Here is a 19,597-nt window from a genome sequence, read left to right as displayed (position 1 = left end):
AACCCCCCCCAGTACCCTCATGGGAAAACTCACCTGTAAGCATCATCTGATGACATACCCATGGTCTTCATGATGTAGGCGATGGCAATGGTGGCTGACCGGGAGATCCCAGCCAAGCAGTGTACAATCACCTGACAGCTGGACACCTTAGCTTTGTCTGGAGCATGGCAGAGGAAACAGGGAGAACAATCATGGTGAGCAAAACAGTTCTAGCCTCCCTCCCCACACCCCAGCCCCTTTGTGTGAGAGGACAACAGTTGCAGCAAGAAAGACAAGGGAGGACAGAACAGTTCAGGTTGCGAAGGCGGAGAATTGGAGAGTCTGCAACCATAAGAAAAGCTCACCGATGAATTCAATGGACTTGTCCAGCCAGGGAAGCAGCTTCTCACAGTAGTTGTCATTGACAGGAATGCGCATGAAGTGACTATCGCAGATGAAGTCTGGCTTGGGACAGGAGTTGCTGGCATTTAGGACGTAGCTTATCCCATTCTGTGTCATCAGGTCCTGGTGGGAAAGAAGCCATCAAATGATCAGCTGAGTTCAGCCTGCACTACATACTGAAGGTCTGTCTTGCCATGCACACTTCCTGCCTTTTCCCATCCCAGCATTTTCTCCTGTGGGTCTCCTAGTGCTGCCTTAGCCTAGCTGATGATAATACAGCAGAGACCAGCTGAAAAGGTTGTATCAATTTAGATGACACAGGTTTCAACCTCAGCAGATCTTTATTTTGTTTTGGTCCAAGTAAAGTGGGCAAGGCCAAAGACACCTGGAAGGGGGTTCCAGAGGGAAAAACCCAACAACCCCACTATGAGAGGAATAGGCAATTAAAAAAAAAAAAAAAAAAGCAAAAATTCTGTTTGAATGCTGTGAAGGTATCAACTGAGGAAGAATGGAGACATCTCACTAACAGGGTGGAGTGAGTTACTGGTAGCACCCAGTATGCTAACCAATGTGGCCAGAAGATGCTCTATCCATAGGCAACTGTGAAGCCTTGAGTAGGCAATGCTTCTCTTCTCCATCACATGGCCACATTGTGGGGACGGCAGAAATCACAGTTCCAAAACACGAACAAAACCCTCCAAGGAGGTGGGGAGGGAAGGAAATCATCAATTTCCCTGCCTGGCATTGGCTCCTCAGGATTTTGGCCCCAAGATTTCAACCCTGCGTCTCCAGTGGTCCGTTCCTGCCCTTCCAGCAGGCTTGATGGAGCCAAGCTAGCTCCCAGGCTCACATTCTTGTCATTTTTTTCTTTCATTTCCTTCTACTCCCTGTACATAATTTCTCTCTCCCTCCTTTCTGTCTCCAGCTCCAGTCTGGTGTCATGGTCCCTCTCCCTCCATGCCTGCCATGAGGACGCCTGGCTGGCTCCCTCATGGCTGCAGTAGGCAAATGCTTGACAGCACTTTTACTACAATTCCTCTTTCTTCTCATTTTACTTTTCCTTTAAACAAAATTTCCTTCCCTGGTGTGACATCACAGATCAGCCTTTCTGGCACTTTTTAAAGGGCACTGTGTGGTCTTCCTACTGGGAAGGAGAGGAATCCTTAATACCTTCACCCCTCTGCATGACTGGGGTCCCCAGTGGGACAGGGCAGACATGTCCCCTCAACAGGGCTGTACCTTGTTCAGGACATCCTTCTGGGAGCCCAGGTAGAGATGTGGCAAGATGCGCGTGGGGCCAACGTTGGCCACAGGCAAGCATGGCTGCGAGATGCTCATTGGCAGGATGGCAGCTGGCTTCCCCTCACAGAGCCCTGGGAAGCAGGATGAGAAGGTGGCAAAGCCTCCTGTGGAGAAAATGGGGACAGTGAGCTTGGAGCAGCATGGCCAAGGTCATCAGTAGCTGGCACCCTGAGGCCTGGGGTGGGGACAAAGTGGTGATAACCCTGCAGCCCTGAGAACAGAGCCTCCGGGGCAACAAGCCACCAGCCACCACCAACCAGTGCACATACATTGTGATGGCCGTGACACACACACAGAAAGGAATGGAGAAGCAGCTCTGACTTCTTCCTGTCACAGCTGGATATTAATGCACATGTGAGGCATCCCACACACTTGCCAATGAAGTTGGCTCTTCTCAACTTCTTTCAGACAAAAAACAGGAAGAGTTCTTGGCTCCTTACTATTCTGAGGACAGGGTCACCTTTTGATACCAAAATCCATCAGGGCAGGATGACGACAAGAAAACCCACTGAGACACAAAGCTCCTGGGGTCTGGGAGGCCGCCCCAAACCTTTCTGCATTGGCTACACTTACACATTGTGATTTCTGAGAGATGTCTCCTCTGCCCAGCCCTGCCAAGCCCATGATTTCTGCCACACCATGGTGGCATAATGGTACTTGCAGGCCACTGCTGTTTTTCATGCTCTGACCTTGCTGAATGCGACAGCAAGCAGTGTCCAGTTTACTTCACCAAGCTGCTGGGCAGTCACACTCAGCTTGAGCATCTTGAAGCCCAGTGTTGAAAGAAAACCCCCAGATGAGGTTGCAGTAGCTGGCATGTGACAGCCAGAGGTATTGTCAGTGTCTGGCATGGTCAAAAGCCTGAGAGCCAGTCCTGAAAGCTTGAGCAGGGCTGCAAGCCTTGCCCTGCTTGCACAGCAGGCAGCAAGGAGAGCTGGAAACCCCCCGGTGCTACTGCATGTTCTGCACAGTTGCATAAGACCACTAATCCTGATTTGCTCTCACTTGCTGATCCTGTACTCCAGGATAGAGCCAAGTCTGGCTAGCAATGGCCTAATTCCACTCCCCTCCAGCTGAGGACATCTGGGTGGCAACTTCATGCAATGGAGAGGAGCTTGAGTCATATCTGCCTTAAGTCTCCCTTGAGGTTTTCCCAGTTATGTGAATGAGCAGATGCAGCTTGACATCACCCAAAGGGCAGAGAGGACTTGGGGGCTTGACTGCCTTAGACTGTCAAAGGAACCAGTATGTTCCCACGAGATCCTTTTGAAAGCCCAAGTCTCTGGACTGAGCACCCTGAGAATTCCAGGCCCAACTCCACAGCTAAACAAGACCTTTTAATGAGCCCGTCCCTCTCCCCTTTGGAAGCAGGGCAGCATTGGCATATTCTCAATTTACCTTCTCCAGCATTTTGGCAACATTTCTGCTGATCCTCCTGGAGCACCTTTCTGGCTGCTGGTGTGGCACCCATGCTCTAGAGAGGCATGACTGGTGCTGCAGACAACCCATCTGACATGTTTGTGAGATGAAGGTGATGAAAGCAGCACACAAAATCACGCTCACACCGCTTGGGAACATCCAAGCTCCTCCATCACACTCCATCTCAGCACCTCCTGGTTTCAGCTACCACTGGCCTAAGGAAAAGGTGTCCTTCAACAAACCTCTTTCCTCCCCTCTGCTTTCTTGTCTGGCAGCTAACACACCTCTCAGCTTTAAAACCCAGTCAAGAATGGAGGGGTAGAGTTAAAGCACCTTATCTTTCCAGCACTTCCTTTTCTCTTGCTCCCTCTGAAATGACATCACCCCTCAACTGGGACATTAAATCAGAGCAAAAGCAGGAGGCCCAGCACAGGTGCTGCATAGCTCTGGTTACTGCTCATCCCTGCACTGTGGCCGGATTGCCAAGGGCTGTCCATCACTAGCCAGAGCTCTGCCTGGACACATGTGATCTCCCTGCTTTGCCCCATGCTGATGCCTAGGTGATGCTGGGGCAGAAATCCTTGGGAAGTGTTTCCTTCAGTTGCCCCTAGAGAAGCCTGCAGCACTTGAGTTTCAGTGGGGCACAGATCTGACCCCGGGCTTGTGTGAAACAACATGGGAATTTTTCTGAAGGAACACAGCACATTTTTGGGGAGCAGGGCGCACACAAATGCAGCCCCAGGGATCAGTGCCTGCTCTGGTCCATTGGTGCCCAGCCTCTTGCACTCACTCACATTCCTCAGGAGATGCCCAGGGCAGTGGATGGGTTTGTATGGCTCTTTAAGGTGATCTCATAGTTCAAGCAGGTCAGGACATGCTGTTCTCTGCCGATTGCCTGTGCCCACCACACTCAGCTGGCAGCAGATCCTCTGCCTGGGGAAATCCAGGTAGGAGCTAAGGGGGCTGTGAAGCAGGCAGGGATGTTTGGAGAGAGGCAGCAGCACCCTCAGCTGCAGTGCCTACCTGGGCAGGCTGCAACAACTGGAGGATGCTGGCACCTGAAATGATGCCTATAGCTCACCTCACTTGTCCTAAGCAAAGCTTCAACCCTGTGTCTGGGAGTCCAGGCATGCTCCCAGCCCCCCTGTCCTCATCTCCCCCATACTTGCAGCTGCTGAGGGCAGTCCGGGCTAGAGGGAAATCCTAGAGATGGGACCAGGTACTTGACACCATCCCAACATGGAAGCGACGCTCACCCCACCCTGCAGCGGCTGCTCCCGCGTGCCTTTCATTTTTAGAAAGTGAAGCAGCTCTTCAAACAATCCCAAAGGCAGTGAATGTCCCTGGCTGGGCTCCAACTGATACTTGGGCTTTCCTCCCCTCTATGCCCCAGGCCATGGATCCCAGGTTTGGCTGGGAGAGAGCAGCAGAGCACAATGAGGTGAGGAGCCAGGGTAGCACCAGTTCTAGCCTTTCCTCTTTTATTCACAATGCTCATGCCAGGAGCACCATTTCTCCTGGCACATGTGGAATCAAGCTTAGGAAGGATTTGTATCTGTCATGGATGGGCGTTTGGGGATCTCTGGTTTCTTTTGGTGCAACAACAGGGACCTTGTATCTCCCTCACTCAAGGTTTCACCCACCGGGTGCTGACCACCCTTCCACCTCCTGCTGTGTCCTGCAGAGGCCCCTCTGAGCCAGCCCCCAGCCTTGCTCTGCATGTCCCTTCTGTCAAACAGAGGAGAGGGGAAAACACCACAACTTCTTCCCTATCTCCATCTTTGCCAGGCCCTCCCCTCTGCACATTTTCCAGCTGAACATCTACGATAATCACCAGTGAAACTGGATTTATTGTGAGAACAGATGCTGCAGAGGGAAGGCAATGAGCCTGGGAATCTCCCTGAGCCTGTCCATCAGGCCAGGGGGAAGATGCCAGCAGCATTTTTGAGCAGGCTCTTGTGGTACCTGCACTGCTGTAACCGTTGGGAGCCGTGTGACTCCTCCCCTCCAGCAGCAAAGTGCACAGGGAGGATGCTTTCTGCCCTCTGCCAGGCCCTACACCAGTGCCTGCCTACAGCCCTGAGACTGCTGCAACCAAAGTGAACAAAAACAGACATGGAAGGAGATTACAAGATGTAAGGACAGAGATGTTGCACTCCTGAGCTGGGACCCTGACACAGCTGGGGAACCCTCCACTGCCCTGGCTGTCACCTTCAGGTAGTTTTTGGGAACATCCTATCATAGCTGGGTTGCTGACAACATTGCAGGCAAAATCTGTCACCTGTGAGTTGCACTGTGCCCCTCTCTGCCAAGGCTGGGCAGCATTGGTGGTGCAGAGAAGGTGACACAGAGGGTGACAAAGTCCTGGCTAGGGACAGGGATGTGGTATGGCATTATTTTCTTCTGGTGGTAAGCCTTAGCTTTAGGGATTTACAATCCATTAAGCTGCATGAGATGCTAACAGAGACACTGCTGAGGATAAAAAGAAAGGTGTGGGACACATGAAGCATGGATATCCCAGCTCCCTGTTGTTCCTTGTGTCCCTCCCTGCACTGAGGCCATCTTTTGAGGCTGGAGGTGTAAAGTGGAACTGGGGCTTGAGAAACCTCTCACACCTTGCTCTGATGGCTGCACTCTAGCAGCCATGGAGCCCCATGGACTCATCACCTCCTTCAGAGGCCTCTGAAATAAACCAACAGCTCTGGCCTTAGTGCTGTGCCCTTCTGGCAGCAAAAAGTTGCAAAAGGGCTGCCTAGGGCACCTGCCTCACCCCAAAACTGCTCTTTAAGAGAGCCACATGCCTCTTGAACACCACCAGCCCCATGAGTCGCATAGAAGTTGCCCTAGAGACAGACTGAGCAGCATGTCCTATTCAGCAGCCTCCCCTGTGCATTGCAGGCTCAAAGGTTGCCACCAAGAAACAGGGAAGAAGTGACATGTCACAACTGCTGTGCTATCAGTTTGTGGCAGCAAGGAGGAGGGGATCCAGAGCTAGAAATCCTCCCTGGGCCACCAGCTGCCACACCCCACTCCTCACCTCCAGCTCTCACACCGGAAGCTAAAAAGAGACCTGCAGGGGTATTAAAGATGTGTTTTACAGCCCACCCTCGTGGTTGCAATAATGAGAGGTAGAGAGCAGCAGCCGGAGCTGTTCAGAGAGCGGCTCCTCAAGCAGCTGCCAGAGGTTTTGCGGCAGCCCGCAGCCTCACCAAGGAGTTTGGCGCCTGTGCTTGTGCTGGAGACCCTCTGCCCCGCTAAAGCTCCTGGCAGCTGAGGGGGCTGAGAGAGGCCAGGCTCTGCCCGGCTCTCATTAAAATGCCTGTGGTGGCTGGGAGCTGCTGCCAGGGTGGCACGTGGCAAGGAGCAGCGGGGCATGCAAGCGAGCACGCGCCTCGGCTTGCTGCTGGAGCAGCCGCCACGCCAGCATGGCTCCCTTACTGCTGCCAGGGTGGTGCCTGGATACCCCCTCTTCATCAGCCCAGCCCCTTGGGGGACATGCTGCTCCCAGCACTCTGACCCATCCGTCCCCAGGTGTTAAAGCACCTTGCTGAACTGAGGTACAGAAGGAGATGACAAGAGCTGGGGGGATCTGCAAAACCCCAGCCTTCACTTGCATCATGCTCAGCCTTCTTATGACAATGAGCCTTAGCGCTCGGCCGAGCATCTCTGCCGCAGGTTGAATTGAAGGGCAGAAAATGGAGGAGCCTGGCAGGCTGCACATCAACCCCCAGAGCCGCTGGGAAAATCCCTCTTTACAAAACGCCATCTCCCGGCTCTCGGCTCTCGTGCTGGGTGGGAGCCTGTTGGTGCCGGCAGCGAAGCCAGGCGGCATGATGAAACACTGCTTACTGCCACCCTTACTCACTGTGCTCCAGGGAGCTCCGGGCTTTGTCAGCATTTCCTGCTGCCTGGGACATGTCTGAATTTTCCCCCTGCCTCCATCCTCACCGTTTCCCCGGGTACTGTAGTCCCTTTTTGAGCCCATCCCTCCCAACAATGCCTGATGTGGACACAGCCCATTTGCTTGCACATCCTTCCCACAAGCCTGGTGAAATCCTGGTGCTCTGTAACCTGCCCAGCTTGCCCTCTCCTGGTTGATGCTCCTTCGTGTCCCCCCATCTAAGTGCAATGGAGAGAGATGTCCAGTTTTCAACCAGTCTCTTTTTCCACTCCTCCAGTCCCCTGCCCAGGTTTTACAATCCCCTCATTTGGCACAAAATTTCATCTCCCCACTGTCGGCTCGTTTTTTTTTTTTTTTTGGTTTTTTTTTTGCTTTGTTTTTTGGTTTTCTTTGGTTTTTTTTTATTTTTTTTTGTTGTTTGTTTTTTCCCAGGCAGTGGGGATGAGAAAGCCGATTAATCAGCCCTATTATGGATTCATGTGCATTCCCTGTTTCCCCAACGGTCACCCCAAACAGCCTCTGTCCATCTGCTGCTACACTGCCCTGCTGCCTCCCAACCTGTGACAGCTCCCAATGCCTTGCAGGCTGGTCCCAGAGCCTGCTCCCATTCTCCCAAAGAAGCAGAAAACATCTTTTAAAAAAGGAAAAGCAGCAGAAAGGAAGCCATCCGCCTACACAACCACGGACACACTCCTCGAGCTGTTGAGCTTGATTTTCCTTTGGTGACTGTGCCTGCTTTGGACCAGCCTTACTCGTTCTAAGTAAAGAAAAATGTGTCATTTCCAGGAGTGACTTATTACTAATGACACCATCACTGGGTTATGTGCTTCATGCCACAAAAACCTGTCAGGCACTTTTAGCAGCCTCCCATTTTAAGTGGTGATGGAGGGGAAGTTGCTTGATTCAACCCTTCGGTAATCTAGGTCATCCCAGGCTCGGCATATTTTTAAGCTGCTCCAGTTAATATCCCCTTCCTCCACGTGCCCTTCGCCCTGTCACTGGGGGGTGTAAGCACTGCAAAACCCCTTTATGAAAGAAACCACCCAAGATGGGCAGGCAGGGCAGCGCTGGTGAAGCGAAATGGCTCCGGCGGGCAGCTGCCTGGATGCGGGCAGCAGCGCAGCGCTCGGAGCCGACGGCCCCTTGTTCTCCGCGCCGTGCTCGCCCGTCCTTGCCCCGCGCACGCTGCTCTGCCCGCTGCCCCCTAGTACCCGCAACTCGGCGCCCGAGGGCGCAGAGATGCTGGCGGCAGATCCTCCTGGCTCCCGCAGCTTTCCTCCTTCCCTTCTCCGCTCCGTCCGCGCCCTCGCCAAGCTCGTCTGGACGGCGAAGGGTTACAGGGAGCCCGGAGCGGTGGTCCCCGCGGCCAAACAGTCTCACCGGCCCCCGCACCGGGTGGGAGGGCTGCCTAGCGCCGGGGCCGCTGCAGATGCTTCTGCCCGCTGCAGGCAGCCGCTCACCTGCCTGGAGGGGCTGCCCCGTGCAGCTCCCGTCCCAGCCCGGCCGCCTCCGCCGGCGCTGCGCACATCGCCCCTAGCTGGGGACCGGCCATCGCTCCGCTCCGCTCCCCTCCGCACGCTCCCCGCTCGCTTCCATCTCCCCGCTCGCCAGCTGCCTGAGCTCTTTGTATCACCAGCACCGCGCTCCGCTCCCCGCCGGCCATTCGGCAAAGGCGATCTCCGGCCCCGGGCAAAGCAGGGCTCCGGCGGCGCAGCCCCCTCTTCCCGCTCCGTCCCCATCGGAAGGAAAGGCGCCGGGCCGGCTGACAAACCTCTCTTGTCCCTGCTCTCCTTCATCCTCCGCACCCTTATTTTCAGCTTCATCTGCCCCTCGCGCATGTCTGTCCAGAACTGGTCCTCGGAGGGAGCAATCATTACATCCACGGGCATCCAGGCAGCTGGGCTGCGGCTCGCGGGGGCACCTCTCACCGTCGCCAAACAACAGCTGGCGGGCAAACAAAATACTAAAAAAAACAAAAAAGCGCCCCTGCAGCAGAGCAATGCCAGCCTCCCCCAGGCTCCAGCCTTCAGGCTGAAAAAATAAAAAACATCAAAAAAAAGCCGAGCGGGGTAGGGGGGCTCGGCGTAGCCCCCTTTCCCCGGCCGCCCCCCTCTCCGCCGCCCGCTCCAGCCCGAGTGAGCTCAGCCCGGGAGCAGCCGCCCCATCTGCCGCCGCGCTCTCTGCGCGCCCGTACCGCGCTCATAGCTAACGGGTCAGGCATGCGGCCGCATTCCTTACTCAGCACACAGACACGCAGCACAACGCCGGGCTGACATATGCTTCTCTCCCCGCTTAAAGGCGCAACCGCGATTTTCTCGCCTGCCCAAAGCCCCCCGCAGCGAGTGGCCGCGGCGGGAGATGGATCGCTGCACCGCGCCGGCTTTGGCCCCGCGCAGCAAATATGGGGACGGGAACGTGGTGGGAGGAAGCTCATGCCCACACCTCATTTTAGCACCTGCCAGGGCGGTGTGCGATCAAACCCACACAACGAAGGGGGGATGCAGCACCGCACTCCATCCCGGTTCCCTGCTGCTCCTCGTACCGTGAAGGCACCCCACGGCTGCACCCCCTCCCCAGAGCGGCTCCTGGCAGGACCAACGTGCATCCCCTGGTCGATGTTTAACTCTGAACCCCAGCACCAGAAAGGGCAATGCCATGATCTCAGTTTCCCAAGAGGGAAACTGAGTCACAAAAGATTAAATAACTTCTCCGGGGCTCTTTGGTGCAGGGCAGAGCTGGGGACGAGACAGCAGGTCCCTAATGACAAGTTCATCTTGTCCCTTAATGTCTCCACTGAGAGCATCACCCAGGAGGATGCTCATCCTGGAGTGGCCCCAAACAACTGATGATGAATGGGTCCCAACAGCTGGCAGGAAAAGGGGCTGCTGGCACTGGGCTGCTCACACCTGTGCGTGGCCATGTCAGATGGAGTTATCTGCCATGTCCCAGCAAAGCAGCACCGTGGTCTGGAGGAGATGTACCCTCTGCCAAAGCCTCCTCACGTGCAAAACTCCAGCAAGAGGGGACATGTGGGAATGGCCTTTCCTGGTCTCACTGGGAGTCTATCCATCTCTAGGGGCTTCTGAAGCAGGTGGGGAGTGATGTATTCTTTCCATTTGTTCTGGGAAAGAAAATTACTTGTCCCCCGCTACCCACCCGCAGAACTCCTTAATACATCTCCACACAGCTCCTTACAAGTTTATTGCTCTGAGCCCAGGCCTCCAGAAAATCATTCAGGATTATAGTAAGCGGGGGAGAGAAGGGGGGGGCATGTATTGTGCCTTTGAAAATCTGAAGCTTTATGGGCTGAAAAACCCCAGGCTGAGCCATATGTGAGTGACTTCAGTGTTTTTCCTTTGAATGACATCACATGAGATGAGGTCATTGGCATTAACTAAGTGCTGTCTCCTCCCCCCCACCCCGAGCGGAGCCAGCCTCCTAACGAGCCTTGTTGTTGTAACAAATATGGTTTGATTATTATCAGATGTGGGTCAGAGGTTGGATAAAATTCAAAGCGTGCTCCAACTAGGCTGGAAGAGAGAAGCAGCCTTCCCCCACAAGCCATGCTCGGGAAGTGACTACCACAGCACATCCCCAGGGCGATATGTGGTCCCCCACATTTGTCACCACTGTCACTACAAGGGAGGGCGCATGATGCTGGTGGCCAGTGCCAACGCCTGCCAGTGATGGCGATCCCTCTGTGTCCCACTGCCACTGCCCCAGCAGAACTCTACCCCTCTTGGTGGGTGATCCAGCTGTGACATGCTGCAGTGGCTGTGGCTGGGGGTCTACTGGGGGGACCCAGTCACTCTACTGGGGTCACTGGGTCATGCAGGGGCAGTGGGCAAGGAGGATGCTGCAGGAAGCATGTAGTGAATTAGGGGGTACAATATTCAACCTGTCCCTGACCCAGAGATCAGGGACAAATTTGCCTGTTCTCACTGGCCCTCTGGTTGTCCATCTCCCTCAGGTTTCCAAGAGCCCAAGGCACAAATTATTTTGGTAATGCCAGTGTCCTTCATGATGTGTTTGGACTGATAATTCAGTTCAGAGCTCCTGGGAGCACCAGGTGGGAAGCTGGGCATGACACCACCAAGCAGAGCTCAATGCAGGAGGCTTACCAGGGTCCCACACCCCTCTGATCCTCAGCAAAAGGGAGCCCCCTTCCACCACTAGTGGGAAGTCCAGCCACATGGAGATGCCACCTGCAGCCACCATTCCCCAGGCAGCATCCTCCTCTCTGCTCTCTCCCCATTTTCTGCACCCTTTTGCCAAAACCAGTATAGGGGTTGGCACCTGGGGCAGGGGGCAGCTGGCAAGCAGAGAAATAAAAGGCAGCATCCATTGTGCAGAAATACATTCAGCTACTGCTCCTTGTCCCTTTTTCCCAGGTGCTCCTCCTGGCCAGGATATCACCCATCCTGCCTCCAGCCCCTATTTATCAGACAAGAGGTGCATCGCCCAGGGAGAGATGCCCAGCCTAGTCAGCCTTACTTCACTCTCATTGTCACAACACTCACTGGAAAAACATCTGCTGCAATGGGTTGGAGAGACTCATGTAATCCTCCTGCAAGAGCAGGGAGCAGGATGAGTCCCTGTCCAGCACCTACATACCCTGTCAGGACGGTGCCTATAGCCTGGCACAAGCCCAGCTGGGCAGGGCCAGTGGTTCCTCTCTCCACCCAGCACTGGGACCTAGTAATGATTGCCAGTGACGACCTTTTGCAAGCATGCAGCACAGGCCCAGGGAAAAGGGGGAGGCGGATGAGGGGAGGCAGATTTCTCAAAAGGAAGGAAGCTGTAACTGGGCAGTGGCCCCTGCCCATCAGGATCTCTTACCGGGGAAGTTGCCTTCCTCCCCTTGACCTTCCAGAAATGAGAAATGAAATTACACAGCAGTTTTCTAAGGCATAGCAATCAAAGGGCTGCTCTTCCCTATGCCCCTTCTCCTCTGTCCCACTCTGCCTTTGACCCTTTTGCTTGCCTTTTCTGGGTCCAATGGTTAAAAAATACGGCCAGAGGGGGAGGGGAAGCTCCTCAGGGTAATTATAGAATCGGGAAAACAAGTTGTCTGACGACAGCGTTGCTAAACAGGGAGGTTTAGAGCATAGGTCTGGAATACAATCAGCCCTGCACATACGTGACCTGGCTTAACCCTTCCCAGGGATGCAGTCACTGCTCCCGCCGGGCCGAAAGCCTCCCAGGCATCTCCTGCTTGTGGTTCAGGGTGAGAAGGGGGCACCTTACTCCGCCTCCGTGCCTTGGACTGAGGAGATTGGGAGCACTCCCTAGGGCAGCCACCAGGCTGGGTGTCTGAAGTTGGATGCCAGCACCCACTGAAGAGGGGCTAGAGGGCAAGAAAACACAGTCCTGCCCTGGCTAAAGTGGTCCCAGATGGCTTTGCTCTAGGAAAGGAAGCAACTCCTCCAGGGATGTTTTGCATGAGAGGAAGGGAGTTTCAGAGAGTTACCTAAACCTCCAGGATTGTGAAAATCACAAACCCTGGTATTCGCATTTGATTTTTTTAAAAATGCCTTTCCCTCTGGGCTGGTATCAGTGTACTACCTCCAGTCCTCTGGACAGTCATAAGAAAAACATCACCACAGGTAATCCCCGTGCACCTCACCACCTACAGCACCAAGAAAAGCTGGATGTAAGCCCCTGTACAGCTCTTCTTATCCTTCTTCCATTCCTGACCATCATGTGGTCAATTTTACATGAAGAACAACCAGAATCCCCATTCCCATTATTTAAAAAGCTGGTTCTTCAAAACTCCCAAGTCTGGGAAAAGCAAGAAATTGAGAGTGCTATGGGAGCTCTTTTTCCTGCCTCATCCCACTCCCATACCCTCCTTATTCATACCCACACTCCTGCCAGCTGAGCATCTGCTTCTTTGGGTTCATCACAGTGTGCTATGGGATGGAGATGGCCACAGGTGGGCAGAGTGCTTGTGAGAGGTTCAGAGACAGTAATCAGACTTAAAGGAAAATCTTGTAGGTACATCTGATGGATTCATGCCAGTAAGTCCCGAAGTGCTCTTAGACATTACAGCCTGAGGGTACCTGAAATAGCCCTAATGCTTGACCTCCAAGGGCATCTTCAAGCCCATGTACTGAGCAGAGGCTCTGCTGGAGTCCGGGGACAAAAAACCACCAGCTAGTGCATTCTGCACATGCTGTGTCTCCAACAGACACACTGACAGCCCAAGCTCAACAGGTGAAATCATGGTGCTGTGCAGAGTGGGTGATGAGGAACGTGACCATCAAATCACCAGCTGCACTCAAGTCCTGCCTCCCCACTCCTATCAGACAGCTTGTGACTGATAAACCCTGAGATTTGCTAACATGGTTAGAGCATTGTGCTAGTGACACCCATGGGTTTGATTCCTGTATGGGTCATTCACTTAAGAGCTGGACTTGATTGTACTTGCGGGTCCCTTCTAACTCAGAATATTCTGTGATTCTGTGATTAAAATGTGGGTATTTGGGGTATTTTCTTTCTTAGGTTTTAGTTTTTTCTTTTTTCTTACACTGAGTTTATAAAGCTACCTCAGTCCTGGTTCCAGATATCCTGCTAAGCTTTTATCTTCAGCATATGCCATGACAACCTTTGGATGCACATGCTGCCACTCCAGCCTCTGACTCAGACTGATGGCAAGCCCCCTCAGCTCTGCCTTGCCTCTGCCCTGCTTTCACATCTGCCTAGCTTGGCTTTATTCATTCACCTTTCTTTTCCTCCAGAACAGCTCCAACCCAATGTGTTTCAAGAGGAGCAGGCAGCAAAGGAATGTATAGTTGGCATGTGGCACCAACACGACACGAGAAAGCATTATGGAATTTTCAGCCAAGGATGAGCAAAGCCATGTTCAGTCACCCTGATGTTTAACCTCTTTTTAGGGCTGTCCCTATACAGAAAAAAAAATTAAAAAAAAAAAAAAAAAAGAAGTGTTTTTTCTTTCCTTCTTTCCTTTTCTTTTTTCTAAAAAAAGTAAAATAATCTGAGTCCTTGTGTCTAAAATAATTGCAGCCAGTGCTTCAGTGCTAAACCCACTCATGCTTGGGCAGCCCAAGTCAGCTCCTGCAATGGAAATCCCCTTTCTTTTCTCACTACTTCTTTTTGCCTGCGGCAAAGCCACCTGTCTTTGGTAGATTCCCCAAAATTCCCAAAATCTCAGCCCCCACCCAGATCACTGCAGCCATGCAATTACAACTCTCTGCAGCCGTGCTGGAGGGCCATAGCACCTCCGGGCTGGAGAGCCCTGGGTCATGGCCAGCCTGCTCGCTGAGGAGCATGGCGAGTGAAGGGCTGGGAGGGATTTGTCGCTGATGATATTGTTACATTCTTTCCGAATCCTGGGAGTAAACAGACGCTCCAAATTTAGAAAGAACAGGACTGGAAAATTTAAACATTCCTTGAAGAATTGGTACAAAAGCGGGGGGAGGGGGGGCGCTGAAGATGATCTCACACGCGCTCCCGAGCCAGATGAAAAGCTCATGACTGGAGTTCAGAACGCAATTGAGGGGCCTGTTTCAGGTTGGAGTACGACATCGCAGTGGAGAAGCTCCCCCAGCACATGGAACTGAGCAAAAAGAGCCTCTGTCGTGCAAGGGAGGGTCCCAAGACCTGCAGCCCAGGCTGTGGGGCCGCCACTAATGGCCACTGCCGAAAACCATCCTGGTTTTATCTCCAGCTGGCACGTGGCTTCCAGCACAGGAGAGAGGAGGCTGGTGCTCAGCTAAGGACAGAAGTAGGGACAGGATGGGTGACTGAGCATCATCTGGACCAGCATCCCAAGCCCTAAGCTGTCGCTTTCAGCCACTGAATAGGAGTAAAGAAAATCTCCACACTGCCTGCTGCAATGGGACAAATGGAGAGGAGCTGGTGAAGCTCAGCACCCACACCACAGCACCACACACGGCTCTGGGCAGGCTCCCATACCAGAGCTGGCACATGGGAGCTGTCAGGGAGCAATGGAGCCAGACTGCTGCTGCTTCATAAGCAGATAATGCCTCTTAATAAAAACCAAGAGGGTGATTACAAAGGGGAAGAATAAGGGAGTTAAAAAATAGCAAAATTAAAAAAAAAAAGGAAAAAAAAGGAAAAAAAAGCAGAAAAAAAGCAAAAAAGCAAGGGTTTGTGCTGAAGTAAACAAAGGTTAAAGAACAGTCAGGCTCCTGCAGGAATAGCAGAGCTGGGCTGGGAGGGAGGGGGCATTACGTAATGCAGGAAAAATGTTGGCTCCATTCATTTTTCCACCACTTCATGTGATGTCAGGAAAACCATATAAATCAACAGTCTTTCTGCTCCCACGGATGGAGGGCAGCAAGCAGCACTATTTATACTTACACAATTAAAAAAAAAAAAAAAAAAGAAAGAAAAAAGGAGAGAAGCTGATGATTTCCAAGACTGGGAATAATTGACTCAGATTCTTCCCTGCCAGCCACTGGAATAGCTGCTTCTGGGCTGTTAACCCTTGAGGAGTCCCTGGCACCAGTCCTGCCACCTCCAGCTCCCCTGTCCTCACCCATTAGCCTCCATCAGCCGCTTCAAGGGTCAGAAGGTTGCTGGCCTGGAGGTGAGCAGGAACAGCCAAGCCTGGTGTTTGCATGAGATGGGGACACGGAGGCAGAGACCCCAGCATCTGCTAGGCTGAGAGAGCTGGGCAGCACAGAGAGGCTGTGCAGGGCTGCCACACTGAACTGGGGATCCTCAGGACAGTTTCCCTGAGGTAATGGCACCCACTGAGGGACAGGCTGAAATATTCCCAATTTTGGGTTTGCCAACTCACTGGGATCACAAAGCACCTCCAAGGAGAACTCAGGCACTTCTGAGAGACCAAATGGGTTGGGGCAGAACAAGGTGCTTGAGGCCCGAGTGGACAGACCATGGGGTTAAACCCCACAAGGGAAAGGGTTCAGAATCAGGCCCCCCCACACATCCTGCCCCAGAGCTGTCTCTACACCAGCCCACTGCTGCCCACAGCGCAGGCAGGAGGAAGCTGTGCCTGTCAGCAAGCGTGCCCAGCCTCCCCTGGATGCTCTGCACAGCCATTCCAGTCATGATTTCCATGTGAAACTCCGCCACCATGACCCAGTGTTCCACATTTCAGTTCCAGCTTTTCCCCCTGCTGGTGGCCCGTGTTCCACATAAGGCTGAGGCCCTGCTGTGCTTTTAATTTGGGAGGCTTGAGCTTTGCTTGGTGCCTAGCACACCCACTCTCCTGCTTGGGGCTCCTGCAGCCCAGGAGGATGGAGATGGCTGTCCCGATGATGGAGGAGGAGAGTGCCCAAGTCGGGGACAGTAGGTTTGCTGGCAGGGGTTTGCTGGTGTCATGCTGATGGCTGGGGGGATGGCACGCTGCTGGTGCGTGCTGTGCATGCAGCTGGGGGGCACTGGAACTATGAGGCTTCCCCAGGCCTCCACTTGCCTTAAGGCAGGAAAAGGCTCTGGGGTTTTCAGGGACACCTCACGCAGCCCTGTCCAGCTCCAGGAGGACTCAGTGGGGCAGGGTAGGGGTTTGCAGCCAGCACACAGGTCGGCTCCTCACCCAGCCCTGGGAAAGTGGCAGTGGGTTAGGGGGTGCCAGGGTGACACCATCAAGGCTATTTCCTGATCCATCCCCATGACTAAGCAGGTTCCTTCCCAGATGCAACTGAAACTACCATTTCCTTCTCCTGCACCACATGCCAAGCTGTGCCCTAGTTTATGCCACAGTGACCTGAGGCAGGCCAGGGACTGCCACAGCCAGTACAGGGAGGCATCCTCCAGCACTGGCCTCAGCAGAGCTCCTGCAATCCAGGCCACAATAATTAGCTTGAACATGATTTCATGTAGTCCCTGCTTGGTTTTGTTGGTAGAACCCAGGGCCAGGGGGTTTAATCCTGCTGTTTCTCTGCTCTATTCTTCCCATAACAATGCAGCTGCTCTAATTCAACAGCACTTAGCCCTGCCTTGCATGGGCCAGGCTCCTTGAATGCCACTTGCCCATGGTACCTCCACCCCTCTCCAGTTACCCTTCCTCAGCATCTGTCACTCTGTGGGTGTGGCAGTTCCCTCCATCCCTGTGGTGTCCCAGGGCACAGAGGTCAGTACCCTCTGCCTCAGCCCCAAAGCAGTATCCAATTGCCACAGGATGAGGACAGGCTTGAGGGAGAGAGGTGATTCCCATCTCTGTGCTTTTGGCACTGTTTAGGAGTGTGGCTGAGCTCAGTGGGACTGAGGGGCTGCACGGGGCAGTGCCTGCCCACCCATCCATGGGCAGAAAGCTCAAAGGTCAGCAGCCATCAGGGCATGGCTGTCCCAGCCTGGCTGTCCCAGCCAAGGGGAATCAAAGGCATCTTCAGCTCTCCCTCAGGCAGTTCCCTGCCTCTTTCTTCTCTCTGCTGGGCTGGAGCTTTTCATTCATCAGTCACCTGCCTCACTGCAGAACGGTTGTAATTAGGGCAGCACGTGCCTCCTCCTGCCTGCACATTTGTGCCTGGAGAGTATCATCTCCAGCAGACCCTGACTCACTCAGTGATCACCCTCTGCCCCTGCCATCCTTCTCCTTTCCAGTACATCCATGGATTTCTTCTCCTGCCCTCCCTTTAACAGCAGCAAGAGGGAGCAGAGTGCCTGGACTGGGTCTGGTCCTTGGCACACTGACCAAGAATGGAGCAACACAGGGATGGGAGAACAAAGGGCAGCTTTTGGATGGCTGGATCCATGCCACCACAGCTCCTCTGTACCCTCCTCTTTCATTCACCCTGGCTGGTGGTGAGATGCAAGGAACGAAGGCATGGGGAAGACCCAGCGATGCCAGTGTGGGCTGAGCCTCCTCAGCCTGCATGCAGGGCTGCCTTCCTCCACCACAGCCACTGGTGGCCAGGGCGGCGGGTGCACATGGACACAGACGGCCACAGCTCCGTCACTCCAGGCTAAGGGCCTGAGTGCCCCCAGAGATGCAGTGGTAACCCAGGGCTCCTACCTGTGAGGATGGAGACGCTGTGGAAACAGCTGTCCAGCTTGCCCAGGAGGATGGAGAGGAAGCTGTCAGCAGCCAAGCCAGTGACATCCCGTGTGCTCTGGTCGTAGACCACCACGTCCTGGTGGTCCTCGGCCTCCACCTGCAGGGCAGCAGCAAAAAACAGGCGTCAGAGAAATGGGCTGAGCACTGAGGCTTCCACAGCACCATGGGAAGCAAAGCTGAATTTAGTTGTCAAACAAGCAGGAAATTCCAGCTCCACACCATTTCCACAAGCTGGTTTTGACCACCACCAGGCTGGGACCCTGCTCCATGGCTGCAGATGAATGTGTCAGTAGAGGTGCCCACTGGTGCACTCTCACCAACTACAAGTGCTTTTGAGCATCCTACCCAAAAGAGGGTCACTCCTCCCCATCGCCCACCCTCAGCTTGCTGTTACTTAACTGCATCCCAGAAATCACCATGACTTCTTCCACCACTTCCTCCCCAGACAATTTTGCCCTCAGATACTCCTCCTCAGCCAGGCTGGTGTCACAGGGACAAGAACTCAGAGATTTGGGAATGGCTCTGCAGTTAGGGGTGCTGCAAGCACAGCCCTTGTGCTGCAGCTGGAGTCAGTGGCAGCTGGATCAACACCTCTTCAGGGCTCAGCCTGAGGACACCATGCCACTACACATCACCCCAAACCTGAGATAACCCCTAAGAGCTGAAGGGAAAATCTCTTCTTTTGCTTAGTGGATGTTCTGGGTGATGCTCTTTCTTCCTTTTGTAATGCGTGCTGGGGCCTGCACACTGCAGGGATAAACTGGGGAGAGTGGAAGGAGTTCCTGGGCTGCTCTCATGTGATTTTACATACCACAAACTGCACCTAGCTGCCCACCACTGCAGGCATCAAGAAGGGCAGGTGAGATGGTGGGATAACCTGCAGGCAGGAGTCCCCCAACACCTGGTGATGACTGGATTGCAATGAGAGCGCTCAATGCACACACAGATACTCCCACACCCACCTGAAGGTCCATGCACCAAAAGGAGATAAAAATCCTCACAGAGGCATGGCTCTGCTCATCTGCTGAAGAGCTGGGTGTATGGCACACACCTGCCCTGAGAGCACCTGCCGTTCCAGCCAGCAGGGTAAGGCACATCCATCACATCATGGGAGAAGGGGGAGGCAGCAGCAAGCAGGGAAGGAGGGAATGTGTGCAAGCTGTTCTCTTCTCAGCAGCTAATGCTGGAGCTGCCCATTGGCCACCCTGTGCCAAGCCCTCTCCAAAATGTCTTTAGGAGACCACTTGAACAAGGTACCACTCGTGGACACCCGCCTCGTTTTACTGTCTCACTGCCAAGCCCTATCTCCTCTACCACCAGAGCAGATTCACTTGGGGTTGCTGTCATTATTAATGCAGCTTTCACACCCTGCTGCAGGTGCTTCCCTGCTCAGCAACGTGAGCACCATCCAAATAAAACTGCAGGGAGCACTGATTTAGCTGAGCTCATCAGATCTCTGCGCCGCAGCGGAAGGACAGCCTCGCACCAACAGAAATCCCCGTCGGGGCACCACGCACAGCTGTGCTCCAGGAGGGGGCTCAAAGGACCCACCTGTCCCCAGCCTGGCACCAGGGACTGGAAGGCAA

General features: G+C 53.9%; 1 protein-coding gene across 1 annotated transcript in view; it reads right to left on the bottom strand.

Moving 5' to 3' along the window:
- DUSP8 (dual specificity phosphatase 8) overlaps nucleotides 1–19,597 on the bottom strand; it is a 45,422-nt gene that overhangs the window by 7,065 nt on the left and 18,760 nt on the right. The window contains 4 exon segments of the mRNA XM_050975119.1: nucleotides 34–157; nucleotides 345–504; nucleotides 1,621–1,787; nucleotides 17,970–18,108. Coding sequence (XP_050831076.1) covers nucleotides 34–157; nucleotides 345–504; nucleotides 1,621–1,787; nucleotides 17,970–18,108 — 590 coding nt within the window.

Source organism: Serinus canaria, chromosome 5, assembly GCF_022539315.1.
Source record: "Serinus canaria isolate serCan28SL12 chromosome 5, serCan2020, whole genome shotgun sequence".
NCBI classification, from domain to species: domain Eukaryota; kingdom Metazoa; phylum Chordata; class Aves; order Passeriformes; family Fringillidae; genus Serinus; species Serinus canaria.
This window is presented reverse-complemented; position numbering and strand designations above follow the sequence as displayed.